The sequence below is a fragment of the Crotalus tigris genome, unplaced genomic scaffold (genome assembly GCF_016545835.1).
Source record: "Crotalus tigris isolate CLP2741 ecotype Arizona unplaced genomic scaffold, ASM1654583v1 scf7180000020941.558017, whole genome shotgun sequence".
NCBI lineage: Eukaryota > Metazoa > Chordata > Lepidosauria > Squamata > Viperidae > Crotalus > Crotalus tigris.
The window spans coordinates 244,731-272,597 of NW_024098270.1; the positions used below are offsets into that span (position 1 = coordinate 244,731).

The 27,867-nt window shown below is 49.9% G+C and overlaps 1 protein-coding gene across 1 annotated transcript; it reads left to right on the top strand.

Annotated features, from left to right (window-relative positions):
• The first annotated feature begins 2,159 nt into the window (after window positions 1-2,159).
• On the top strand, window positions 2,160-27,224 carry CPXM1 (carboxypeptidase X, M14 family member 1). The gene is made up of 14 exons (XM_039368841.1): window positions 2,160-2,615; window positions 6,343-6,444; window positions 12,234-12,343; window positions 14,943-15,082; window positions 17,306-17,390; window positions 18,089-18,239; window positions 18,867-18,955; window positions 20,285-20,408; window positions 21,007-21,203; window positions 22,560-22,739; window positions 23,792-24,089; window positions 25,059-25,198; window positions 25,344-25,446; window positions 26,638-27,224. The coding sequence occupies exons 1-14, from the start codon at window positions 2,288-2,290 to the stop codon at window positions 26,898-26,900; spliced, it is 2,310 nt and encodes a 769-aa protein (XP_039224775.1). The 5' UTR covers window positions 2,160-2,287; the 3' UTR covers window positions 26,901-27,224.
• The last annotated feature ends 643 nt before the right edge of the window (window positions 27,225-27,867 follow it).

The following is a 27,867-nucleotide window of genomic DNA, read 5'->3' on the forward strand; positions in this document are numbered from 1 at the left end:
AAAGATTTAAGTTTCAGGTTTCCCAGCTCTTATTAAACCTGATTTTGCGGGCTGGGCTGTTAAACTGTGGTTTACGACAAGATGATCAGTCAGAAAAGAAACTTTATATTATTTGCGGAAAACGTTTATATTTCATTGTCACTTATTCAAATAATAAGAACGGCATTAATTTAAGATTGGCAAAAAGAGAACGTTATTGAAAGAAGAGAAAATCAAGCAAAGCCATAATGTGGACTATAGAATTACAGACATTGTGACTGATTGTTTTTTAAATACTAAACCAGACAACAGGCTGTTTACCAAATATTAAGGTGATTGTGTTAAAAATCAATAAAACATATTTTTTTAAAAATAAACTGGGGGGGAACAACTGTGGGGCCCTTGGTGCTCTCTGAGCTTGGTGGTTTCCTTGCAGACATTTCATTATCCGACTAGAGAATACCATTAGTACTATAATAACAGTACAATAATATCACTAAGCATGGATGATGTTACCTTATTGGGTCATTGAAACTTCTGCAAGGAAACCACCAAGCTCAGAGACCACCAAGGACCCCACCTCCTCCTCCTCCCCCCCTCTGCAAACTCCATTCCCTTCTAACACTGATGATATTACATAGATGGGTAATCAAATGTTTGCGCCAAAGACCTTGAAACTTATGCTGATGTTTTGTCGAGAGGAGAGGAGAGGAGAGGAGGGAAGGGAAGGGAAGAGAAGAGAACATAGAATGGAAGAGAGGAAGAGAAGAGAAGATAGAAGGGAAGGGAAGAGAAGATGGAAGGGAAGGGAAGGCAAAAGAAGAGAAGAGAAGAGAAGATGGAAGGGAAGGGAAGGCAAAAGAAGAGAAGAGAAGAGAAGATGGAAGGGAAGAGAAGAGAAGATGGAAGGGAAGGGAAGGCAAAAGAAGAGAAGAGAAGAGAAGAGAAGAGAAGATGGAAGGGAAGAGAAGAGAAGATGGAAGGGAAGAGAAGAGAAGATGGAAGGGAAGGGAAGGCAAAAGAAGAGAAGAGAAGAGAAGAGAAGAGAAGAGAAGAGAAGAGAAGATGGAAGGGAAGAGAAGAGAAGATGGAAGGGAAGAGAAGAGAAGATGGAAGGGAAGGGAAGGCAAAAGAAGAGAAGAGAAGAGAAGAGAAGATGGAAGGGAAGAGAAGAGAAGATGGAAGGGAAGAGAAGGCAAAAGAAGAGAAGAGAAGATGGAAGGGAAGGGAAGGCAAAAGAAGAGAAGAGAAGATGGAAGGGAAGGGAAGGCAAAAGAAGAGAAGAGAAGAGAAGAGAAGATGGAAGGGAAGAGAAGAGAAGAGAAGATGGAAGGGAAGAGAAGATGGAAGGGAAGGGAAGGCAAAAGAAGAGAAGAGAAGAGAAGAGAAGAGAAGAGAAGAGAAGAGAAGAGAAGAGAAGAGAAGAGAAGAGAAGAGAAGAGAAGATGGAAGGGAAGAGAAGAGAAGAGAAGATGGAAGGGAAGGGAAGGCAAAAGAAGAGAAGAGAAGATGGAAGGGAAGGGAAGGCAAAAGAAGAGAAGAGAAGAGAAGAGAAGGAGAAGAGAAGAGAGAAGAGAAGAGAAGAAGAAGAAGGCAAAAGAAGAGAGAGAGAAGAGAGAAGATGAAGAGAAGAGAAGAAGGAAGAGAAGATGGAAGGGAAGGGAAGGCAAAAGAAGAGAAGAGAAGATGGAAGGGAAGGGAAGGCAAAAGAAGAGAAGAGAAGAGAAGAGAAGATGGAAGGGAAGAGAAGAGAAGAGAAGATGGAAGGGAAGAGAAGATGGAAGGGAAGGGAAGGCAAAAGAAGAGAAGAGAAGAGAAGAGAAGATGGAAGGGAAGAGAAGAGAAGATGGAAGGGAAGGGAAGGCAAAAGAGAAGAGAAGAGAAGATGGAAGAGAAGAGAAGTCCAAGCCAAATCTCTAATGCAAATCCCCCCCCAAAAAAAGTGGGAAGCCGGGAGGGGGGGTGCTGCGTGTCCCAAGGGGAACAGCTTCAAAGGAATTCCCACCAGGCAGGCGAGGCGCAGCGGCCCCCATTGGCAGAACAAATGGAACAAGTCAAGCGAAGCCAAGGAAGCAGAAGGGGAGGGGGCCGGCTCTGCCTGTTTGCGTGTCTTTGTGTGTGTGTGTGTGTGTGTGTGTGTGTGTGTGTGTGTGTGAGCGTGCGTGCGGAAAAAAGCAAGGAATGTGAGCGGAGGATGCTTTAGCGCTGAAAGCGTCCAGAGCCGTCCCGGAGAGAAGAAGGGGGACAAAACTCAAGAGCAACTCTGCAGATCGTGGGGGGGAGGGGGCGTCGGTCCAGCTTGCCCGACATGCTGTGGGTCCCCGCCACGCTCCTGGCCCTGTCCCACCTCAGCTGGGTCCCCTCTGCAGGGGGGCACCCCCTTTCGGTCACCCCGGGACCCTCTCAGAAGATGCTCGGGGACCCCAGGGCCAACGGGACCACCGCCGTGCCCCCGTTGGCCTCAGCTCTGCTTTCCACCGCCGGGGCCAGAGAAGACAAGGGCCCGGGGCCCACGGGGCACCCCGAAATCTCAACCACTCTTCCCAGGCAACCAAGGGACCCGGAGGGGCCACCTTCCACCGGCAGCGCCGCGAGAGGGGGGGTCACCACCACCGAGACCCCGAGGAGCAGCAAAGGTAACTGACTGGCAATGGGAGCTTCAGGCAAAACGGGAGGGGGGGGGTCTTGGAAAAGGGAGGGGGGTTGATGTGGCTTTGTGGGGGGCGGGGGAAGCAGGAGGCAGGGAGAAAGCACCACGCGGAGCTCCGGAGAAAAGGCGCCCGAGAAACGCGATGCGCGCCGTCGGAGGAGAATGTGGGCGAATCCTGAACCGGCCAGCCCTCGTGACAATGGGAATTGTAGTCCCTTGCCTCCGGAGGACCCTCGGGGGTGAGGAGGGGGGGTTCTGATAAGGAACAGGGCAAGAGGGGGACTTGGAGGGAACAATTCTCTGCTTTCCCAAAGATGACCCCAAATCAGAAATTTTTGTTGTCCTGGATGATGAGAGAGGTAGGTTGATAAAGGAGAATCTTGGCAGCTCAGAACTGAAATGGGGGCGACCTGGGTGGTCTCCGAGCTTTGGGGGGTTCCTTGCAGGCATTTCCTTACTTGGCTAGGGGAGGTCACCATCGCTAGGGAAGAGGGGGGTCTGCAGGGAGGAGAGGAGGAGGAGGAGGAGGAAGATGAGGAGGAGGAGGAGGTGGTGCTGGAGGAGGAAGATGAGGAGGAGGAGAAAGATGAGGTGGTGGTGGAGGAGAAAAGAAGGAGGAGGTGGTGGAGGAAGAAGAGGAGGAGGAGGAGACAGGAAGGAGGAAGATGAGGAGGAGGAAGAAAAGGAGGAAGAAGATGAGGAAGAGGTGGTGGTGCTGGAGGAGAAAGATGAGAAGGAGGAAGATGAGGTGGTGGTGGAGGAGAAGAGGAGGAGGAGGAGGAGGAGGAGACAGGAAGGAGGAGGAAGATGAAGAGGAGGAAGAAAAGGAGGAAGAAGAGGAAGAGGTGGTGGTGCTGGAGGAGGAAGATGAGGAGGAAGATGAGGAGGTGGTGGAGGAGAAGAGGAGGAGGTGGTGGAGGAAGAAGAGGGAGGAGACAGGAAGGAGGAAGATGAGGAGGAGGAAGAAAAGGAGGAAGAAGATGAGGAAGTGGTGGTGGAGGAAGATGATGAACATGAGGAGGAAGGTGAGGAGGAGGAGAAAGATGAGGTGGTGGTGGAGGAGAAAAGAAGGAGGAGGTGGTGGAGGAAGAAGATGAGGAAGAGGTGGTGGTGCTGGAGGAGGAAGATGAGGAGAAGGAGGAAGATGAGGTGGTGGTGGAGGAGAAGAGGAGGAGGAGGAGGAGGAGGAGACAGGAAGGAGGAGGAAGATGAAGAGGAGGAGGAAGAAAAGGAGGAAGAAGAGGAAAAGGTGGTGGTGCTGGAGGAGGAAGATGAGGAGAGGAAGATGAGGAGGTGGTGGTGGAGGAGAAGAGGAGGAGGAGGTGGTGGAGGAAGAAGAGGGAGGAGACAGGAAGGAGGAAGATGAGGAGGAGGAAGAAAAGGAGGAAGAAGATGAGGAAGTGGTGGTGGAGGAAGATGATGAACATGAGGAGGAAGGTGAGGAGGAGGAATTTGAGGAAGATGGAGGAGGAGGAGGAGGAGGAGGAGGACTAGGACTGTGGGGTCCTTGATGCCCTCTGAGCTTGATGTTTTGCAGATGTTTCATTACTCCACTAGGTACCATCATCAGTGCTAGGAAGGAGTGGGATTTGAAGGAAGAGGAGGGGGAGGGGAGGGGAGGACGGTGGGACTTGCTGCTCTCTGAACCTGGTGCTTTTCTTGCAGATGTTTCATGACCAAACTAGGTAACCCCATCAATGCTAGGATATTTGTGAATAGAATCCAACCTTCAGGAAGAACTCAAATAAGGACCACAGGAGCCACTGCCCATCTTCCAGGGGAAAGTTGCAAACCCAACTGATGGCGGTCGGGTAGAGCCGAGTGCAAGGCCGGTTCTTTGAGGAGGGGGTCACACCAGCCAGCTTTCATGGCTAAGGCAGATTGGCCCAAAGTTACCCAGCTGGCTTTCATGCCTAAGGCGGGACTAGAACCCACCGTCTCCTGGTGATTGGCCCAAAGTCACCCAACTGGCTTTCATGCTTAAGACAGGACTAGAACTCACCGTCTCCTGGTGATTGGCCCAAAGTCACCCAGCTACCTTTCATGCCTATGGCAGGACTAGAACTCACCGTCTCCTGGTGATTGGCCCAACTCACCGACTCCTGGTGATTGGCCCAAAGTCACCCAGCTGGCTTTCATTCTGAAAGCAGGACTAGAACTCACCATCTCCTGGCTTCGCCCAGCTTAAAGTTGCTGAGTTGGAGAAACACTGATGTAATGAATACATGCAATAATCAATTCAGAGCAGGCTTCCTCCCCCCCTCCCCCCACCCACTAGGGACTCCCAAGTCCAGCTCTGTTCCTCAGACCCTGGAAGGGAAGCAGCTGGGGCAGATGGACCCAGTCCAATCTTGCACAGAGCATCCTTGTCTCCCTGCTTCCCCCCCCACACACACACACAATTGCAGCCCACACAGCTCCCCTCAGCACTGCAAAATGCCTGCTGGGCAATGGCTTCTTTGGGGGGGGGCGGGAAGGGCCGCCATCTCGACTCTCTGGACACTCCGGCTTTCCACAAGCCCTGGAAAAGAATATTGGTGGAATGATACAAGATAAAATCTTAACCTTAAGTGAAATTAAATTGTCTCACCCAACTGCATCTAATGTGTAAGAGAGATAGGCAGTTTCTAAATATAATAGATAGATAGATAGATAGATAGATAGATAGATAGATAGATAGATAGATAGATAGATAGATAGATAGATAAGAGAGAGAAGAGAGAGAGATAGATAGATGAGAGAAGATAGATAGATAGATAGATAGATAGATAGATAGATAGATAGATAGATAGACAGATGAGAGAGAGATAGAGATTGAGATAGATATATAGATAGATAGATAGATAGATAGATAGATAGATAGATAGATAGATAGATAGACAGACATATATATATATAGACAGACAGACAGAGATAGCTAGGTAGATGGATAGATAGTTGATAGATAGACAGATAGAGAGAGAGAGACAGACAGACAGAGATAGATAGATAGATGGATGGATGGATGGATGGATGGATAGATAGATAGATAGATAGATAGATAGATAGATAGATAGATAGATGGATGGATACATAGATGACAGAGAGAGAGAGAGAGATAGACAGACAGATAGAGAGAGAGAGAGAGACACAGACATAGATAGGTAGATGGATAGGGAGATGGATAGGGAGAAAGACAGAGAAAGAGAGAGAGAGAGAGAGAGACAGACGGACAGAAAGATGGATGATAGATGAAGGAAGTAAAAGAAAGTGAGAAAGAAAGAAAAAAGGAAGGAAAGAAAAAAGAAATGAAGGAAAGAGAAAGAAAGAAAGAAAGAAAGAAAGAAAAATCTGGTGTTCTCTCTCTTCATGGGACACCTCTCTCTCTCTCTCTCTCTCTCTCTCTCTCTCTCTCTCTCTCTCTCTCTCTGACACACACACAAACAGACACGCACACATTGACTTTGCTTGTCAGACGGCCGCAAAAGGGGATCCTGGGACACTGCAACCGTCATAAGTATGAGTCAGTTGCCCAGCATCTGACTTTGGATCACCTGACCGCAGGGAGGCTGCGGCTGTCCCAGGTGTGAAAAACGATCATAACTCAAACTTTTTTCCAGTGCTCTTGTAACCTGCAACGGTCACTGCATTAATCGTCGTAAGTCGGGAACTCTCCGTACCTGCGTGCCAGAGGAAGGAAACTGACCTGCTGTGTGGTTTTGCTTTTCCTCCAGCTGCCAAAAAGCATCTCCGGGTCAAAATAGTGAAGAAAAAGATTTTGAAGAAGAAAGCCCAAAAGCTGCTGAATCCGGAAACTGGCACCCAAAGGGCATCAGGTGGGTCCTCGCTGCTCTTTCCATGTCCTCATCCTTCACCGGGGATGTTGCGTAGGCAGATTGTGTCGCCTTGGGGCCTGTAAGTCACCTTCCAGAAAGCTGGACTGCAACTCCCATCATCCCAGGCAGCACCTTTTTGGGGTGGGACGAGGGGCCCGTCTCCTTCGGAGGATGCTTGGGAGGGGAGGGGGCTGCACACCTCTCGGTGGCTGCAGGAGGCCATGTCTGTAGCAACGGCAGAGGAAGCCTTCAGGGGCAGAGTTGCAAAGGAACAGCCTCAGCAAGGCAACATGGCTATGTGAATGCAACCCAGAAGCAGTTCCTCTGCAAAAAAAGGGACACTTACTCTCCCCCCTCCCTGCCTCCTCCTTCCCCACCCCACCCCACCCTTGGAATACTGCATCCAGTTTTGCTCACCACGATGTAAAAAAGATGTTGAGACTCTAGAAAGAGTACAGAGAAGAGCAACAAAGAGGATTAGGGGATTGGAGGCTAAAACATGTAAGGAACGGTTGCAGGAATTGGGTATGTCTAGTTTAACGAAGAGAAGGACAAGGGGGGACATGATAGCAGCCTTCTAGTGTCTCAAGGGCTGCCCCAAAGAAGAGGCAGTCAAGCTATTCTCCAAAGCGCCTGAAGGCAGGATGAGAAGCAACAGGTGGAAACTAATCAAGGAGAGAAGCAACCTAGAACTAAGGAGAAAGTTCCTGACAGTGAGAACAATTAATCAGTGGAACAGCCTGCCTCCAGAAGCGGTGAATGCTCCAACACTGGAAGTTTTTAAGAAGAGACTGGACAGCCATTTGTCCGAAATGGTATAAGGTTTCCTGTTTGAGCAGGGGGTTGGACTAGATGACCTCCAAGGTCCCTTCCAACTTTACTACTACTATCTATCGGTCTTTAGCATCTGCAGCCTGTATCAAGCTTTCTCTGGACCACACGAGGACTAGAAACTTGAGGCTGGATCACTTTGCCGCTTAGATGCCACAGGAGGTGCCTGACAGGGCCCCATCTTATCCCGTGGCCAGTTTGTCCCATGCTTGCATCACTGGTGCCAGGGTCCTACTTATGTATGTGTGTTTGCATGTATGCTTGTATGTATATATGTTTTTATGTATGTGTTTGTTTGTTTGTTTGTTGTTTATTACTCAATTGCTCAACTATCCTGTGAGATGCGTTGGGCTGAAAGGCAGTGAGGGACTGGCCCAAAGTCACCCAGTTGGCTTTCATGCCTAAGGCAAGACTAGAACTCACCGTCTCCTGGTGATCGGCCCAAAGTCTCCCAGCCAGGATTCATGCCTAAGGCAGGACTAGAACTCGCCGTCTCCTGGTGATTGGCCCTAAGTCACCCAGTCAGCTTTCATGCCTAAGGCAGGACTAGAACTCGCCGTCTCCTGGTGATCGGCCCAAAGTTACCCAGCTTTCATTCCTATGGCAGGACTAGAACTCACCACCTCCAGGTGATTGGCCCAAAGTCACCCAGCTGTCTTTCATGCCTAAGGTAGAACTAGAACTCACCACCTCCTGGTGATTGGCTCAAAGTCACCCAGCTATCTTTCATTCCTATGGCAGGACTAGAACTCGCCGTCTCCGGGTGATTGGCCCCAAGTCACCCAGTCAGCTTTCATTCCTATGGCAGGACTAGAACTCACCACCTCCAGGTGATTGGCCCAAAGTCACCCAGCTGTCTTTCATGCCTAGAACTCACCACCTCCTGGTGATTGGCCCAAAGTCACCCAGCTATGCCTAAGGTAGAACTAGAACTCACCACCTCCTGGTGATTGGCTCAAAGTCACCCAGCTATCTTTCATTCCTATGGCAGGACTAGAACTCGCCGTCTCCGGGTGATTGGCCCCAAGTCACCCAGTCAGCTTTCATTCCTATGGCAGGACTAGAACTCACCACCTCCAGGTGATTGGCCCAAAGTCACCCAGCTGTCTTTCATGCCTAAGGTAGAACTAGAACTCACCACCTCCTGGTGATTGGCCCAAAGTCACCCAGCTGGTTTTTGTGCCTAAGGTGGGACTAGAACTCTCTGTCTCCCGGTTGTGAGCCTGGACCCTGAACCAGTCAATCAAACTGGCTCAGACCCAGATGTGGGGGAACGCTCGAACACAGAGCCCAACTGGTTGGGCTAACTCGCTTTTTCAAGTGAGGTTCCAGAACAGCTTCGAGGAGCCCAGAACTTGCGATACTGTCCCGCGCCTGGCCCGTTTTAACTCACTCTCCCACAGCAAGAGAGTCTGATGCTTTCATAGAAAAAAAACAACACACACACACATTTCAAGAACTTGACTTTCTGGGCAAAGGAAAGCCTGAATTTTTAGTTTTTTTTTTCCTCCCCCCCCCCCCCACAAAGGAATACTTGGATTCTCCTATCTCTGGAGGCCACTGGGATCGTCCTTGGAAAGCCGGCTTCAGGGTTTGTTTTCCTTTTGGCTTTCCAGGCTTCTTGTGGCATGGAGTTGTTGAGTTTGGCTGCTGGGGGAAAAGCTGGCAGCCCCAAAGTTGGCTCCAGAAATCTGGAAGTCTTCAGCCTGCCAAAGGGGCAGCCGGTTCTCGCCGAGGGAGGGAGGGAAGAAAGACGCTTTTCACTGGAAGAAAACAAAAAACTCCACAAAAGCAACCGGGGAGAAAACAGCCAGAGGGGGAGGACAGGAGGCCAAGAGGAAAGGCAGCTGTCCCCTACAGATGGGTCTCCCTGTCCATCCCTCCTGCATCCTGTCTCTTTTGTTTTAACCAGTGGGGGAGGGGAAAAGACCAACTTCCTCTTGCATTTTTTAAAAATTGAACCCAACAGGGTGCGTTTCCTGGAAGCCGGCCACAGCAGCATGCATAGGACTCATGGATCTTCCCCTGTATGCTTTCAGAGGAGACTGGAGGAAAGGCAGCTGTGGGACATGGGGGAGAGGGCAGTTGGGGTTCCCTCCAGATTAAGGGCATCCAGTCTGAGCAGCTTTAAGACCAGTTGAATTCTACTCCCAGAATTCCCCACCCAGGCATGGTGCAATGATGGGGAGGGAAGTAGGTGCAACGAACATTCCTTCCTTCCTTCCTTCCTTCCTTCCTTCCTTCCTTCCTTCCTTCCTGTCCTGTATTTACTTACTTCTTTCCTTCTTTCCTGCTTTCCTTCCTTCCTCCCTCCCTCCTGTCTTGTCCTGTATTTCCAAACTCAAATTCCTGATCTGTCCCCTGCAAAATTAAATGCCAGTTCTGCAACATGTCCTGGATTGACAACAATGGCCCCAAGAAAGGATGATGGGCTTTTGGGCATCTCTGTATCAGTGGGTGTGACCACAACGTATTTTTGACGACCTTTTCTTTCTTTTCTTTTCTTTTTTTTTTTTTTTTTTTTTTTTGCTGATGCCAGTTTTGGCCTGTCCTGCAGCTTTTAAAATCTTGGTGACAGGACAAGGAGAGGAGAGGAGAGGAAAGGAAAGGAAAGGGGAAAGGGAAGGGGAAGGGGAAAAGAAAAGAAGGGGGAAAGGGAAAAGGGAAGGGAAGGGAAGAAGAAGGAAAGGGGAGGAGGGGAGGGAAAGGGAGGGGGAGGGAAGGGTAGAGAGAAAAAAGAAAAAGAAAGGAGAGAAAAAGAAAGAGAAAGAAAGAAAAGGGGAAAGAGAAAGAAAGAAGGAAAAGAAAGAGAAGGAAAGAAGAGAAAGAAAGAGAAAGGAAAAGAAGGAAGAGAAAGAAAGGAGGAAAAGAAATAAAGACAGAGAGAGAAAGGAAGGAAGGAAAGAGAAAGAAAGAAAGAAAGGGAAAGAGAAAGAAGGAAAAGAAGGAAGGAAAAGAAATAGAGAGAGAGAGAGAGAGAAAGAGAGAGAGAGAGAGCCGTTTGGCCTGAAAGTGCTGGCTCCGCATATTTCTCCTGGCCCTTGCACAGGACGAGAGGCCCAGGCCAGGATCACGCTGGTCTCCTAAGAATTGTGGTTGGACTCCTCATCTCATTTCAGCCGGGATTTTTATTTTTTTTCGGGGTAGCTGACTCAGCTGTGCCTCGTGCGAGAAATAGTTGTGCGATTATAATTAAAAGCCAGCAGAGGAGCGCACTGACACTCCACACACTGGAGTCTCCTCCTTGGGACCTGGAATTCGCTCCCCTTCTCATTTCTCTGTTGATCTCCCAGCTCGATGATTTTGACAAATAACAAAAGACGACAACACACCTTCCTCCTATTTTCCCCACAACCACAACCCTGCGAGGTGGGCTGGGCTGAAAGAGAGAATGATTGCCACAGAGTCACTCAGCCGTCTTTCATTCCTAAGGCGGGACTAGAACTCACCGTCTCCTGGTGATTGGCCCAAAGTCACCCAGTTGGCTTTCATGCCTGAGTCAGGACTAGAACTCACCGTCTCCCAGTGATTGGCCCAAAGTCACCCAGTTAGTTTTCATGCCTAAGGCAGGACTAGAACTCACCATCTCTTGGTGATTGGCCCAAAGTCACTCAGCCGTCTTTCACTCCTAAGACGGGACTAGAATTCACCATCTCCTGGTGACTGGCCCAGAGTAAAATGGGGCAAAACTCACTTAGCAAAGCAACAATTTTGGGCTCAGCTGTGGTCATAAGTTGGGGACCACCGGTACTAATCCAAGTCATCCTTTGGGGAGGTCTTGTTAGGTATCCAGAAGACCCTCCAGCCTCTGTTTGAAGAACTCCAGCCAAGGAGAAAGCACCGTGTGGCAGCATGGCCCACTGGTTATAGCTCCACTGGACCCAAGTGGACCTTGAGTGGAGAGCAAAACATCTCATATGGAAAGAAATAAAATATAGAATAGAATAGAATAGAATAGAAAATAGAATAGAATAGAAAATAGAATAAAGTAGAAAATAGAATAGAATAGAACAGCGGTTCTCAACCTATGGGTCGCGACCCCATTTGGGGTCGATCGACCTCTTTTGTGGGGTCGCCAAACGCGGCGATCCGCCATTTTGTCCCCTCCGGGGGCGCGGCGCGCCTCCAGGGGGCGGTGCCGCGCACGCGCGCCGCGCATGGGGGCGGCGGCGCGCCTCCGGGGGGCGCCACCGCGCATGCGTGCCGCGAGTGGGGGCGGCGGCGCGCCTCCGGGGGGCACCACCGCGCATGCGCGCCGCGCCTCCGGGGGGTGGCGCCGTGCATGCGCGCCACGCGCGGGGGTGGCGCTGCGCATGCGCGCCGCGCGCGGGGGCCCCGCCCCCATGCGCGGCCGCGCCGCGCATGCGCACAACGTTTGTGTGACGGGGTCGCCGTCACACAAACGTTGAGAACCGCTGGAATAGAATAAAGAATGGGATAGGATAGAATAGAATACAATAGAATAAGAAATAAGACTAGAATAGAATAAAGACTAGAATAGAATAGAATAAGAAATAAGAATAGAATAGAATAAAGAATAGAATAGAATAGGAAAGAACAGAAAATAGAATAGACATTAGAATAGAAATTAGAATAGAATAGAAAATAATAGAATCAAATAGAAATTAGAATAGAAAATAATAAAATAGAACAGAACAGAACAGAATAGAAATTAGAACAGAACAGAATAGCATAGTTGAAAGGGACCTTGGAGGTCATCTAGTCCAACCCCTGCTCAGGCAGGAAACCCTATACCATTTCGGACAAATGGATGTCCAGTCTCTTCTTAAAAACCTCCAGTGATGGAGCATTCACCACTTCTGGAGGCAAAACCCAAAACCTCTGATGAAGGGCAAAGCGAGGGAGGGGGATCTCTGGGGAGGGGGCTCTCCCTGAGTTGATTGGGTCTCCTGCCCACCCAACCCACCTCTCTCCTTCCTCCCTTCTTCTCCAAGCAGAATGCCCTCCGTTGGGACTCGAGTCTCTGAGGGTGCGGGACTCCCAACTACGAGCTTCCAGCTCCAAGCGGGACGGACTCGGGCCCCACCGCGGGCGCCTGAACATCCAGGTAAGGCTGCATCTTTCAGGGCCACCATCGTTGGGAGTACACACCACAAGTTCTGGGATCCAGTGTGCTCTTGGCCTGCAGGAGGAACCACCACGTCACCGAAGGACAGAATAACAAGAGTCGGAAGGGACCTCAGAGGTCTCCTAGTCAAGCCCCCTGCTTGAGCAGGAGACCCTAGACCAGGGGTAGGCAACCTTGGCTCTTTTATGACTCGTGGACTTCAACTCCCAGAATTCCTGAGCCAGCATGGCTCAGCTTGGAAACTTCTCCCTTTCCCCTCAGCATGGCTGGCTCAGGAATTCTGGGAGTTGAAGTCCACAAGTCATAAAAGAGCCAAGCTTGCCTACCTCTGGCCTAGGCCTAGGCCCCTTCATGACTCGTGGACTTCAACTCCCAGAATTCCTCAGCCAGAATGGGGGTACTATGGCCCCTTCATGACTGGTGGACTTCAACTCCCAGAATTCCTGAGCCAACATACCTCAGCTTGGAAACCTCTCTTTCCCCTCAGCATGGCTGGCTCAGGAATTCTGGGAGTTGAAGTCCACAAGTCATAAATGAGCCCAGGTTGCCTAGCCCTGGCCTAGCCCCCTTCATGACTCTGAACTTCAACTCCCAGAATTCCTGAGCCAGCATGGCTCAGCTTGGAAATTTCTTCCTTTCCCCTCAGCATGGCTGGCTCAGGAATTCTGGGAGTTGAAGTCCACCAGTCATAAAAGAGCCAAGGTGGCCTACCCCTGGCCCTAGATCATTTCAGACAAGTAACTGTCCAACCTCTTCTTAAAAATCTCCAGTGTTGGAGCACCCACAACTCCTGATGGCAAGCCCCTTCCAAACCTGTTATTCTGGTATCTAAAATGAGCAAGGGGTTGGACTAGATGACCTCCAAGGCCCCTTCCAAACCTGTTATTCTGGTATCTAAAATGAGCAAGGGGTTGGACTAGATGACCTCCAAGGCCCCTTCCAAACCTGCTATTCTGGTATCTAAAATGAGCAAGGGGTTGGACTAGATGACCTCCGAGGCCCCTTCCAAACCTGTTATCTAAAATGGCGGAGGATCTCCTGCTTGAGCAGAGGGCTTGGACTAGATGACCTCCCAGGCCCCTTCCAGCTCTCTTATTCTGTTATTCTGTTACCTAAAAGGGCCGAGCGTCTCCTGCCTGAGCAGGGGGTTGGACTAGATGACCTCCTGCCTCTTCCCCCGTTCGTCGTAGCCGCACACGCTTCTCCGCCAAGGCAGCGAAAATATAAAAGGTTCCTCGAACCCGGTCCGCTTCCAGAAGAAAGGAATCTGGCATCCGTCCTTTGTGGCAGTGGGAGAAACGGGGAGGGGAGCAGTGGGGTGAAATGGGCTGCAGGGTGAGGGAGGAGGAGGGAGGAAGTTCTGGGAAGTCAGGAGGATTAAGCCCCTGCGGGCTGGAAAGTACAGTCCCCACCCCAACGCTCCGGCGGGAATTTGCAAAGCTCTCTCTCTCTCTCTTGGATGATTCCCCTGGAAAAGGGCCGAGTTCCCTGGAAAAGGATTCCCTGGAGGAGCTGGTCGTTAAGCAGCCCCGCCTCTGAAGCCCTGGGCTTGGTCCCAAGGTGAGGACCTCAAGGTTCCTCGGCATCACAAAGAGCGATTTGCTGTGACGGAGACGTCCTGTGGGAGGGGGGCTCGGAAACTTTGGGGGTCTCTTTACCCACCTTTCTCTCTTAAGGGAGGAGATCAAACACAGCCAGAATGAAAAAAGATCTCCTCTTCCTCCTCCTCCATTTTCTTCTCCCACCTTCTTCGTCCTTCATTCCTTTCTCCTTCTCCTCCTCCATTTTTTCTCCCCTTCCTCCATCCCTTTCTCTTCCTCCTCCATCCCTTTCTCCTTCTCCTCCATTTTTTCTCCCCTTCATCCCTTTCTCTTCCTCCTCCATCCCTTTCTCCTTCTTCTCCTCCATTTTTTCTCCCCTTCATCCCTTTCTCTTCCTCCTCCATCCCTTTCTCCTTCTTCTCCATTTTTCTCCCCTTCCTCCATCCCTTTCTCTTCCTCCTCCATCCCTTTCTCCTTCTCTATTTTCTTCTTCCCCTTCCTCCATCCCTCTTTCTCCTCCTCCTCCTTTCTCCTTCTCTATTTTTTCTCCCCTTCCTCCATCCCTTTCTCTTCCTACTCCATCCTTTTCTCCTTCTTCTCCTCTATTTTTTCTTCCCCTTCCTCCTCCATCCCTTTCTCTATTTTCTTCTTCCCCTTCCTCCATCCCTCCTCCTCCTCCTCCTCCTCCTCCTCCTCCTCCTCCTCCTCCTCCTCCTCCATCCCTTTCTCCTTCTTGCTGGCTGAGGAATTCTAGGAGTTGAAGTCCACAAGTCTTAAAGTGACCAAGGTTCAACCATACTGTTCCCTCTGCTCGGCTTTCCTTTCTTTCGAATTATTCATTCTTCGATCCTCGGGAATTAAATACAAAACAGTAAAACCAAACGAAACGAAGCAAAAGAAAAGAGTACGTTCAACCCTAACGACAACGACGGGAAAAAAAATAGCATACAAAAAAAAAGAAGAAAAGAAGAGGGGTCCATTCAATTTAAGTTCTTGCATGATATGTGTCTGCTCCCTTTTTTTTTCGCTTACGCCAGTCTGGAATTCATGACGGCGATTTGTACGACGGAGGCTGGTGTGCCGGATACGACGACAAAGATCAGTGGCTGGAGATTTATGCCAGGCGACTGACACGCTTCACCGGGGTGATCACCCAGGGACTCAACTCCATCTGGACGTAAGTGTCGCGCCGAGGCTGGGAGAAGCAACCATCCGCTGCAGCCAGATAAGCAGGGTGGGCTTTTCCAAATTTTGACACCCCGACAGCGATGGGATTCATCTGCCTGAACAACTGGTTCTCTGCATGGATGCAGGCCTGGGCATCTCGGCCTAGACAGACTTCCGGAAGTGGCATCCATGCACTTCCGGCAGGCCGTTCAAGGCCTGGGAAGCCGCCTCCGAGGCCTAAAACGGACTTCCAGAAGTGGCATCCACGCACTTCTGGCAGGCCGTTCAAGGCATGGGAAGCCTTCTCCAGGCCTCCAAGGCCTAAAATGGACTTCCGCAAGTGGCATCCACGGACTTCCGGCAGGCCGTTCAAGGCCTGGGAAGCCTACTCCAGGCCTCCGAGGCCTAAAATGGACTTCCGGAAGTGGCATCCATGCACTTCCGGCAGGCCGTTCAAGGCATGGGAAGCCTTCTCCAGGCCTCCAAGGCCTAAAATGGACTTCCGGAAGTGGCATCCATGGACTTCCGGCAGGCCGTTCAAGGCCTGGGAAGCCTCCTCCAGGCCTCCGAGGCCTAAAGGACTTCCAGAAGTGGCATCCACGCACTTCCGGCAGGCCGTTCAAGGCCTGGGAAGCCTCCTCCAGGCCTCCGAGGCCTAAAATGGACTTCCGGAAGTGGCATCCACGCACTTCCGGCAGGCCGTTCAAGGCATGGGAAGCCTCCTCCAGGCCTCCGAAGCCTAGAACGGACTTCCGGAAGTGGCATCCACACACTTCCAGTGGGCCATTGAAGGCCTCCTCCAGGCCTCCAAGACCTAGAACACACTTCCAAAAATGGTGTGCATTCAGCTGGTTCTCTGAACTCAACAAAATTTAACTACCGGTTCTGCTGAACCGGTGAGAACCAGCTGAACCCCACCCGAGCCCCAAAGGTTGGCTATCACAGGGCTTAGGTAATACATGGGAAGGGGTGGCCTGGGATGGAAACTAATCAAGGAGAGATCCAGCCTAAAAGGAAGGAGGAATTTCCTAACAGGGAGAACAATTAACCCGTGGAACGACTTGCCACCAGAAGTTGTGGGTGCTCCATCACTAGAGGTTTTGAAGAAGAAACTGGGCAGCCACTTGTCTGAAATGGCACAGGGTCTCCTGCTTGAGCAGGGGGCTGGACTAGAAGACCACCCAGGTCCCTTCCAACTCTGTTATTCTGGGATGGAGCATGTTGTGGAAGCATTGTCTTAACACAGTGGTTCTCAACCTGTGGGCCGGGACTCCATTTGGGGTCGAACGACCATTTCACGGGGGTCGCCAAACAACGCAGTCCGCCATTTTTTTCCCCTTTTCCTTAGCTGTGCTACTCCCTTTTATTCTATTGGCTTTTGAAAGCCAATAAAATAGACTCTCTTGAATAGAGTCTAATTCTATTGGCTTTCAAAAGCCAATAGTAATTGTCCAGGCTGTGTCTGCTCTGCTAAGCCCGCCAAAAGTCCCATTCTGCAAACGGGGCTGCACCAGTTGAGTAGTCCTTGACTTATGAACGATTGAGTAGTCCTCGACTTACGACCGGTTGGGGGTCGCGGCATTAAAAAGGTTGAGAACCACTGTCTTAACATAATGTGTGAACCACCTTTTCTTGCTAAGTCATCCTACCGCAACTCAGCCCAAAATGTCTGTTGCTAAGTGAGACATTTTGCCAAGTGAGCTTTGCCCCGTTTTACGACCTTCGTTGTCACAGTTGTTAAGTGAGTCCCCGCAATTGTTAAGTTAGTAACACAGTTGTTTGGGGAATCTGGTTTCCCCAGTGATGTCAGCAGCGTCCTGGGCGGGGTCAACGTGATCCTCTGACAAGCAAAGCCAATGGGGGAAGCCCAGTTCGTTTAACAACTGCGTGACTCGCTTAATAATTGCGATGATTCACTTAACAACAGAGGCGAGGCAGGTCGTAAAATGGGGCAAACTCACTTAACAACTGCCTCGCTTAGCAACAGACATTTTGGGTTGAATTGTGGTCGTTAAGTCGAGGACTACCTATAATGGGCGGGCTCCATTACAGTCATTGGTCGGGGTGTAGCCTGGACCCTGAAGAAAACCGTAGCTGAGATCCTCAGGATGATGGGAGTTTACCTGGGAGAGAATAGACGCGGGATGAAGGAGCAAGGTAGAGAAACCCGAGTGCGAATCCTCTCCTTGCCCTCTCCCTGGCCTGTCTCAAACCGCCCATTTCTGTTCTCCAGTTACAGCTGGGTGACTTCGTACAAGATCCAGTTTAGCAACGATACTCATCGCTGGCAGCCTTGCAGAAACGGGAGCCAAGAGGTGGTAAGTCCAGGGGCGTCCTAAGCAAGCCACGATGGGCTGCTTCGAGAGTTATGTGCAGGTGTACCGGGGGGGGGGGGTAGTCTCATATATCCTATTATATTCTATTCCATTCCATTCCATATTTTCTATGCTATTCTATTCCATATTTTCTATTCTATTCTATTCTGTTCTATTCTACACTCTATTCTATTCTACTCTACACTATACTTATTCTATTCTACTCTACATTCTACTCTATTCTATTCTATACTCTACTTTACTCTATTCTATTCTATATTCTACACTTTATTCTACTCTACACTATTCTACTTTACTCTACACTCTGTTCTACTCTATTCTATTCTACTCTACACTTTACTCTACTCTACTCTACTCCACACTCCACTACACTCTATTTCTATTCTATTCTATTCTATTCTATTCCTTATTCTATTCTATTCTGTACTATTCTGTTCTATTCTATTCCTTATTCTATTCTACACTCTATTCTATTCTAGTCTACTCTATTTTACTCTACACTCTATTCTGTTCTATACTCTACACTTTACTCTACTCTATTCTACTCTACACTCTACTCTACTCTACACTGTTCCACTCTACACTCTACTCTACTCTACACTACACTCTATTTCTATTCTATTCTATTCTATTCTATCATTATTCTATCTTATCCTATCCTATCCTATTCATTCTTCCAGATCTTCCCAGCCAACAAGGAACCAGAGACTCCCATCCTCAACCTGCTGCCAGACCCCGTCGTGGCACGCTACATCCGGATCAATCCTCAAACCTGGTTTGAGAACGGGACCATCTGCTTAAGGGTCGAAATTCTGGGATGTGCCCTGCCAGGTAGGCCCATAAGGGGATTGCTGTGTGTGTGTGTTGGAGGGGTGAGACTCTCAGCTACCTGTCCTCACCTTGGTTTCCTGTGGGGTCCAAACTGCCCAGAACCAATACAGATAGTCCTCGGCTTACAACAGTTCAGTTAACAACCGTTCAATGTTACAACGGCACCAAAAAAAGCAATTTAGGACAGTTTTCCCCCACTGACGACCGTTGCAGTATAGCCACGGTCGCGTGATCAAACTTCAAACGCTTGGCAGGCTGATTCATATTTGCGACAGTGGCCCTGCCCCCGGGGTCACGTGACCAATTTTTGCAACCTTCCAACAAGTGAACGGGGAAAAAAAACAAATGCACAGGTGTAGTACTATAGGTGGAACCTTGCTCAATAGCAGCAACTGTGAGAGGGATATTATTATTATTATTATTATTATTATTTCTATTCTGCTCTGCTCTGCTCTATTCTTTCTATTTCTACTCTTATTCTTTCCTGTTTTTATTTCTATTCTGTTCTGTTCTATTCTACTCTATTTCCATTCTTATTCTTTCCTATTCTTATTTCTATTCGGCTCGGCTCGGCTCCCCTCCGTTCCATTCCCAGTTTTAATTCACGCATCCTGTGTTTCTTTCCAGATCCCAACAACATTTATCCGTGGGAACACATACCTGGCACCAACGATAAATTGGATTTTAGGCATCACAACTACAAAGAGATGAGGAAGGTGCGTTCTTTCTTGTGTGAAGTTCAAGGGTTCAAGCTCTTCATTAATTCTCTTAGAAAAGGATTATCGAAGTATTCAAGAACCAGGGAAGAATTACGTTGACCAGCTTGCTGGCACAAACTGGGCCAGAATTTGACAGATCTTCCAATTTAGATATCAATAGATATAATATAAATCCTTGGTAAGGCCACACCTGGAATACAGCATCCAGAAAAGATGCTGAGACTTTGGAAAAAGTGCAGAGAAGAGCAACAAATTTGATTAAGACAAAAGTATACGAAGAACGGTTGCAGGAATTGGGTAAGGCCAGTCTAGAGAAAAAGAAGGACCAGGAGGGACAGGATAAAAAGTCTTCCAGTATCTCAGGGGCTGCCCCAAAGAAGAGGGAGTCAAGCTATCCTCCAAAGCCCCTGAAGGCAGGACAAGAAGCAACGGGTGGAAACTAATCAAGGAGAGAAGCAACCTAGAACTAAGGAGAAACTTCCTGACAGCGAGAACAATTAACCAGTGGAACAACCTGCCTCCAGAGGTTGTGGGTGTTTCATCACTGGAGTTTTTTTTTTAACATTGGCAGTGGTCCACTAAACAACTGTGGCAAGAAAAGTCGTAAAATGGGGCAAACTGTCTCACTTGGCGACAAAAATATTGGGTTGTAAGTCGGGGACTCCTGTAGTTTTTAAAAAAGCAGTTTTGCCTTAAATATTCAGAATAGAATAGAATAGAATAAATACTGGGGAATAGAATGGAATGGAATAGAATAGAATAATAGAATAGAATAGAACGGAATGGAATAGAATAGAAAATGGAAGAATAGAATAGAATATTGGAGAATGGAATGGAATAGAATAGAATAGAATAAATATTGGGGAATAGAATAGAATGGAATGGAATAGAATGCAATGGAATAAAATAGAATAGAATAGAAAATGGAAGAATAGAATAGAATGGAATAGGATAGGATAGCATAGGATAGGATAGCATAGGATAGGATAGAACTGGAAGGGACCTTGGAGGTCTTCTAGTCCAGCCCCCTGCTCGAACAGGAGAACCTATACCATTTTACACAAGTGACTGTCTGTTTAAAATGTCTTGATTTTTTAGTGACCAGTTTAAACATCACACCAGCAAATTAACTCCCCCCCCCATTTTTTTTTATTTTAACATCCAGATTTTAGATTCCTAGGAGAGCAAAAAAAACTTGCCTGGGTCATCCCTTTATACCTCTTTTTTCTCTGCCCTGAAAGGGAGGGAAGGATCCTAGCCAATCACCATTGACTCTTCAACTTCAGAGGTTTTAATTTATTGAGAAATTTAATTCTCTCCCGGCAGCTGATGAAAAACGTCAGCGACACGTGTCCGGATATCACAAGGATATACAGCATCGGGAAAAGTTACCTGGGCCTGAAAATGTACGTCATGGAGATTTCAGACAACCCCGGGCAGCACGAAGTAGGTGAGCGACATCGCGGGAGGCTCTCTCTGTTTTGCAGGAAGAGTGTTTGATTGGAGTTTGGCTGCGGAAGACGGGAATCGTGGCTTGTTTCCGTTAAGAAGCAGGTTCTCTGCCAATTGGGTCCAAGAATCTATCTAGTTCAGCGGTTCTCAACCTTGACCATTTTAAGGCATGTGGACTTCAACTCCCAGAATTCCACAGCCAGCAATGCTGCCTGTGGAATTCTGGGAGTTGAAGTCCACATGCCTTAAAATGGTTAAGGTTGAGAAACACTGACTCTAATTTATCCAGTGTTTCTCAACCTGGCAAGCTGGGTGGACCAACTCCCAGAATTCCCCAGCCGGCCTCGCGACCTCTCTTGCTTGCTTAGCGTTTCTCAACCTGGGCAAGCGGAAGATGGGTGGACTTCAACTCCCAGAATTCCCTGGCCAGCAAAAGAATCCTGGGAGTCAAAGTCCCCCCGTCTTTCTACTGCTTGCGCGAGGTTCACGAAACAGACTGCTGTTATCCCTGTCCCAAGATTTGGGGGCTCCCCCAATGGGGCCCTTGGATCCCTCCAGAAACCCCCACCCAGCAGGTGATCCCTCTGCCGTTGCAGGAGAGCCGGAGTTCCGCTACGTGGCCGGCATGCACGGGAACGAGGCGCTGGGCCGGGAGCTGGTGCTCAACCTGATGGAGTATCTCTGCCAGGAATACAGGCAGGGCAACCCTCGCGTCCGGAGGCTGGTCACCGAGACCCGAATCCACCTGATGCCCTCCATGAACCCGGACGGTTACGAGACGGCCTACAAGCTGGTGGGTGGCACCGTGTGTGTGTGTGTGTGTGTGTGTGTGTGTGTGTGTGTTTCCCCCCCCCCGTGCTGTTTAGGAAGCAAACCTTGTCTGAATCGAAAGGGGGGGGGAAGGGTAGCTAGAAGATCTTTCTTTTTTTTCTTTCTCTTTCTTTTGCTTTCTTCTTTCTTGCTTTCCTTCCTCCCCTTTTCTTTTCCTTCCTTCCTCCCTTTTTCTTTTCCTCCCTCCCTCCCTCCCTCTCTCCCTCCTACTTCCTCCCTTCCTGATTCCTTCCTTTCTTTTCTTTTTTCTTTCTTTTCCTTCCTTCCTTCCTTTTTCTTTCTCTCTTCCTCCCACTTTTTCTTTTCCTTCCTTCCTCCCTCTCTCCCTCCTACTTCCTCCCTTCCTGATTCCTTCCTTCCTTTTTCTTTTCTTTTTTTCTTTCTTTTCCTTCCTTCCTTCCTCCTTCCTTTTTCTTTCTCACTTCCTCCCTCTTTTTCTTTTCCTTCCTTCCTCCCTCCCTCTCTCCCTCCGACTTCCTCCCTGATTCTTTCCTTTCTCTTTTCTTTTTTTTCTTTTCCTTCCTTCCTCGTTTTTCTTTGTCTCTTCCTCCCTTTTTCTTTTCCTTCCTTCCTCTCTCCCTCCCCTCCTACTAACTCCCTCCCTGATTCCTTCCGTTCTCTCTCTTCTGTTTTCTTTCTTTTTCTTCCTTCCTTCTTCCTTTTGTTTCTCCCTCTTTTCCCCTCCCACCTTCCTCCCTCCTTGCTTCCTTATGTCTCTCCCTTCCTTCCTTTTTCCTTCCTTTCTTTGTTCGTCCCTCCCTCCCTCCTTCCTCACTGCTTTCTTTCTTTCTTTCTTTCTTTCTTTCTTTCTTTCTTTCTTCCTTTCTTCTTTCCTTCCTTCCTTCATCTTTCTTTTCCTTCCTTCCTTCATTCATCCATCCTTCTCTTCCTCTTTCCTCACTGCTTCCTTCCTTCATCTTTCTTTTCCTTCCTTCCTTCCCAGTTAAAAACTTTACACTTTAGCCCCCACTCTAACCCCCACTCTGTGGCACCAACAACAGAATCAATCTGCTCCGAATGGGTCCCCAGCCCCACTGAACCAAACCAGCCTTCAAAGCTTTGCGGAAAAGCAGCCAGGCTGTCGGTCGCCAATCTGATCTCTGGGGAAGGACCTTCCATAGGGAGGGAGCCACCACCGAGAAGACCCCTTTCCCAGGTCCCTCCAGAATGGACTACCTTGGTAGCTGTGACCCACAACATATCCCGCTTTGGGAAGGAAGTTATAATTGGGGAGTGGATCACCGATCTTCCCGGGCCGGTCCATCCAGGGGGCACCGAGCGGGCTCTCCATCCCCTCCTTTCTCTGGCGACTCTGCAGGGCTCGGAGCTGTCCGGCTGGGCACTGGGCCGATGGACGTACGAAGGCTTTGATCTCAACCACAACTTTGCTGATCTCAACACGGACCTTTGGGACGCCGAGGATCTCCAGCTGGTCCCCCACCAGTTCCCCAACCACTACATCCCCATCCCGGAGGCGTACACCTTCCCTAACGCCACGGTGAGCCCCACCCCAGTGCCCCCTGGGCGGTGGGTTGCCCACCATGCCCAGCTCCCTCTATCTTGGAATCTCTACTCCTCCCCTCACCCCCATTTCAAGCCAGGAACTGCAACCGAGCAATTGGACACGGGCAATCCTCGACTTACGACCCAAACATTTCCATTGCTAAGCGAGACAGCATTTCAGTGAATTTCCCTTCCCCCCCCCATTTTACCACCTCCCTTGCCGCAGGAAACACTGCCATTGTTAACTTAGTCACACGGTCGTTAAGCGAACCCGGCTTCCCCCACTGACTTGGCTTGTCAGAAGGTCGCAAAAGGGGATCGCGTGACCCCGGGCGACGCTGCGACCGTCATAAATACGAGTCAGCCAAGCGTCTGAATTTTGATCGTGTCACCCTGGGGAATGCTGCGATGGTTGTAAATGTGAAACATGGCCCTTAGTGCCGTTGTAAATTCGGTCACTAAGCAAACCGTTGTAAGTCGAGGACTAACTATAAAAGCAACCCACGGGGGCCGAACAGGGAAAACCGAAGGATGTGACCCACGGGCCATAAAATGCCCTGTAATAGCGATCTTCAAGCTTGGTTTACTTTAAGATTTGTGGACTTCCACTCCCAGAATTCCTCAGCCAGCCACTTTACGACTTGTGGACTTCGACTCCCAGAATTCCTCAGCCAGGCACGCTGGCTGAGGAATTCTGGGAGTCGAAGTCCACAAGTCATCAAAGGGCCAAGTTTGAAGACCCCTGATATAGACTTTAAGAGGAGCGGACTTCAACTCCCAGAATTCCCCAGCCCGCATGGCTGACTGAGAAATTCTGGGAGTTGAAGTCCACAAGTCATCAAAGGGCCAAGTTTGAAGACCCCTGATATATAGACTTTAAGAGGAGTGTACTTCAACTCCCAGAATTCCTCAGCCAGCGTGCCTGGCTGAGGAATTCTGGGAGTTGAAGTCCACAAGTCGTAAAGGGGCCAAGCTTGGAGACCCCTGCCCTAAAGGGAGGGCATCTCTGCTTTGGCTCATCCGAAACGGGTTTTTTTCCCTGCCAAGGTTGCCCCAGAAACGCGGGCGGTTATCAGCTGGATGCAGCGCTACCCCTTTGTGCTGAGTGCCAACCTACACGGAGGGGAGCTGGTGGTGACCTACCCCTTCGACATGACCCGCACCTACTGGAAAGCCCAGGAGTTGACCCCCACCGCCGACGACGCCATCTTCCGATGGCTGGCCACCGTCTACGCCACCTCCAACCTGGTGATGGTGGACGACGAACGGCGGATGTGCCACTATGAGGACTTCATGCAGGAGGGCAACATCATCAATGGAGCCAACTGGCACACCGTGCCGGGAAGTAGGTGAACGGGGCCGTCCTCCATGGGGACTAGGGGTAAACTAAGCAGACTAGCATTAAGCAAAGGGCTGGAGAAACGGACGGGGCAAAATCCTTGCCGAAGCAGAACTAGAACACACCGTCTCCCTGTGATTGGCTCAAAGTCACCCAGACGCCTTTCATGCTAAAGGCAAGACTAGAACTCCCTTCCTCCTGGTTGATTGGCCCAAAGTCAGCCAGTCGGCTTACGTGCCTAAGGAGGGACTAGAACTCACCGTCTCCTGGTGATTGGCCCAAAGTCAGCCAGCCGGCTTACGTGCCTAAGGAGGGACTAGAACTCACCGTCTCCCGGTGATTGGCCCAAAGTCACCCAGACGGCTTTCATGCTTAAGGTGGAACTAGAATTCACCGTCTCCTGGTGATTAGTCCAAAGTCACCCAGCCGACTAAGGTGGGACTAGAACTCACCATCTCCTGGTGATTAGTCCAAAGTCACCCAGCCAGCTTTCATACCTAAGGCGGAACTAGAACTCACAGTCTCCTGGTGATTGGCCCAAAGTCACCCAGCCAGCTTTCATGCCTAAGGCGGAACTAGAACTCACCATCTCCTGGTGATTGGCCCAAAGTCACCCAGTTGGCTTTCATGCCTAAGGTGGAACTAGAATTCACCGTCTTCTGGTGATTGGCCCAAAGTCACCCAGCCGGCTTTCACACCTAAGGCGGGACTAGAACTCCCCGTCTCCTGGTGATTAGTCCAAAGTCACCCAGCCAGCTTTCATGCCTAAGGCGGAACTAGAACTCACCGTCTCCTGGTGACTCACTCAAAGTCACCCAGCCAGCTTTCATGCCTACGGCCGAACTAGAACTCACCGTCTCCCGATTTCTAGGTCAGTACTTTAGCCACTGCACCAAACTGGCTCTCTTCGTATCACTTGTGGGTTGGGATCCTCCGGGGTCAAAGTGAGGTCTGCTCAGGTCCTCTTCCCTGCAGGTATGAACGACTTCAGCTACCTGCACACCAACTGCTTTGAGGTGACCATCGAGCTGTCCTGCGACAAATTCCCCCACGAATCGGAGCTCCCGCAGGAGTGGGAGAACAACAAGGAATCCCTGTTGCTGTACATGGAACAGGTGAGGATCGCCGGTCCCTTCCCCCGGGACTCAGTTCGGGATCCTGTGGCAAGATCCAAACTCTGATCAATCCTTTGGGAGATCCGGCCACGGGGGATCATCTCAGCAGCCCGGTCCTTGCATGTAACCAGATGTCTCCTTCCAGGTCCACCGAGGGATTAAGGGGATCGTCCGGGATAAAGACACGGAGCGAGGCATTGCCGATGCCATCATTTCTGTGGACGGCATCAACCATGACATCAGGACAGGTAAACCAAAAGCCATGGCGCAGCCCACGTGGGCAGCTGATGCCACAGCTCCCGAGTAACTCCTCTTTAATTGACTAATACAGGAGAATATTTGTAGCTCGTGGTTGAATTGAGGGGGTCCTTGGTGCTCTCTGAGCGGGGCAGTTTCCTTGCAGACATTTCATGACCCAACTAGGTAATGTCATCAGTGCTGTTCAACATTACTGATGATGTTACCTAACACCTGGAAGAAAACTGCACCAAGGACTCCACAGTCCCTCCTCCTCCTCCTCCTCCTCCTCCTCCTCCTCCACCACCACCACCATCTCTCTGCAAACCCCACTCCCTTCTAGCACTGACCAAAGTGAAAGTTCCCTGATCAAGCAGTTCCCTAATTAGGTAGTTCCCTAATCAAGGAGAAAACCACACACACCTCCAACACTGGCAGGGCAAGTTACTATACACAAGCGGAGCAAAGCCCACACTCACTAGCGCTGATGATGTTCTCTAGTTGGATAATGCAATTTCTGTGAGTAAGCCACCAAGGTCAGAAAGCACAAGGGACCCCACAGTCGTCTTCTTCTTCTTCTTCTTCTTCTTCTTCTTCTTCTTCTTCTTCTTCTTCTTCTTCTTCTTCTTCCTCCTCCTCCTCTTCCTCCTCCTCCTCCTCTCCACAAACCCACTCCCTTCTAGCACTGATCATATTCCCTAGTTGGGTAATGCAAGGTCTGCGAGAAAACCACCATCAGAGAGCATCAAGAACCCTACATTTTTCTCCTCCTCCTCACCTTCCTCCTCATGTTCGTCATCTTCCTCCACCACCACCACCACTTCCTCATCTTCTTCCTCCTTTTCTCCCTCCTCCTCATTTTCCTCCTCCAGCACCACCACCTCTTCCTCCTTCTTTTCCTCCTCCTCCTCCACCACCTCTTCCTCTTCCTCCTCACCTTCCTCCTCATGTTCGTCATCTTCCTCCACCTCCACCACCACCACCACTTCATCTTCTTCCTCCTTTTCTTCCTCCTCTTCATCTTCCTCCTCCTTCCCGTCTCCTTCTCCTCCACCTCCTCCTCCTCCTCCTCCTCCTCCTCTCCACAAGCCCATTCCCTTCTAGCACTGATCATATTCCCTAGTTGGGTAATGCAAGGTCTGCAAAAAAGCAAGCAAGCTCAGAGAGCACCAGGGAACTCTCTTCCATTTCTCCACTGACAGCTTTCGATGGGGACTACTGGCGCCTGCTCAACCCCGGCGAATACGAGGTGACCGCTGCGGCCGAGGGCTACCACCCCGTCACCCGAACCTGCCACGTCTCTTACGAGAACAGCGCCACCCTCTGCGACTTCCGCCTGACCAAGACCCCCAAGCAGCGTCTGCGGGAGATCCTGGCCAAGGGCGGGAAGGTGCCCAAGGACCTCGTGCTGCGCCTGCGCCGGCTGCGCCTGCGCCAGCTGGAGGCCCAGAGACAGACCCAGTGAGGGCAAGGAGGGGTCCTCCGGCGTCGCCCCAAGGAGAACGGGGCTGTCGGGCCCTTTTTTCTGGCTGGGGCCCTTTCGGTTTGGGGGGCTGCGAGAATGCCGGCCCTCGGCCCACAAGCAAGAAGTGCACCTCCCGGACTTTCAAAACAACTGAGATATCCTAGCCTGGCTTTTAGGGAGAAATATTGTTGATAGTTTTACAAAGACCTGGACATTTCTTTCTTTCTTTCCTTCCTTCCTTCCTTCCTTCCTTCCTTCCTTCCTTCCTTCCTTCCTTCCTTCCTTCCTCCCTTCTCTTCCTCTTCATTCCTCTTCCTTTCCCCCACTCTTTCCCATTTCTTACTTCCCCATTTCCTTCCTTTCTTTTTTCCCTTCCTCCTTCCTCCTTCCTTTTTCTCTTCCTCCTTCCTTCATTCCTCAATTTTCTTCCTTCCTTTCCATCTTTCCTTTCTCTTTCTCTCTTAGCCTTTCCTTCCTTCTCATTTCCTTCCTCTTCTTTGTTTCATTTTCTTTTTTTCCTTCCTTCCTTCCTTCCTTCCTTCCTTCCTTCCTTCATCCTTCTTTTCTTCCTCCCTCCCACCTCCCTGTCTCTGTATTCTAGATAGTTTTTTAAAGCACCAAGTACTGGAATGACGCAAAATAGGTCACAGCCTTGTGGCTGGCAGGCTGGTCCTGGCCGAACAGGCTGTGCCACGCCAGATCAGAGGCCACAGGGTGCTTGCTGGCAACATTTGGGAAGGGGGGGGGAACGGCAGACAGAGAATCCTGGCTTACGTTTCAGTGAAAATGCGGGCATTGCCATACCCTTGCAAGTCAAGGGGCTTTCAAAGAGTTTTTACCCAATAAATTCTTTGGATATTTAATCTCCCCAGGTTCTCTGCAGCTGCTTTTTATTTGCTCGCCTTCCCAACATGCCGAATCGCCAAGTTTGTACCCGTGGTAAGATCTGCCCGAAATATTATTAGAA

Excerpts from the sequence above, each read along its gene's own strand:
- CPXM1 (XM_039368841.1), top strand. The coding sequence starts at position 2,288 with ATGCTGTGGGTCCCCGCCACGCTCCTGGCCCTGTCCCACCTCAGCTGG. Across the intron at positions 17,391-18,088 it reads GAAACGGGAGCCAAGAGGTG|ATCTTCCCAGCCAACAAGGA; the intron begins GTAAGTCCAGGG and ends TCATTCTTCCAG. Across the intron at positions 18,956-20,284 it reads ACTACAAAGAGATGAGGAAG|CTGATGAAAAACGTCAGCGA; the intron begins GTGCGTTCTTTC and ends CTCTCCCGGCAG.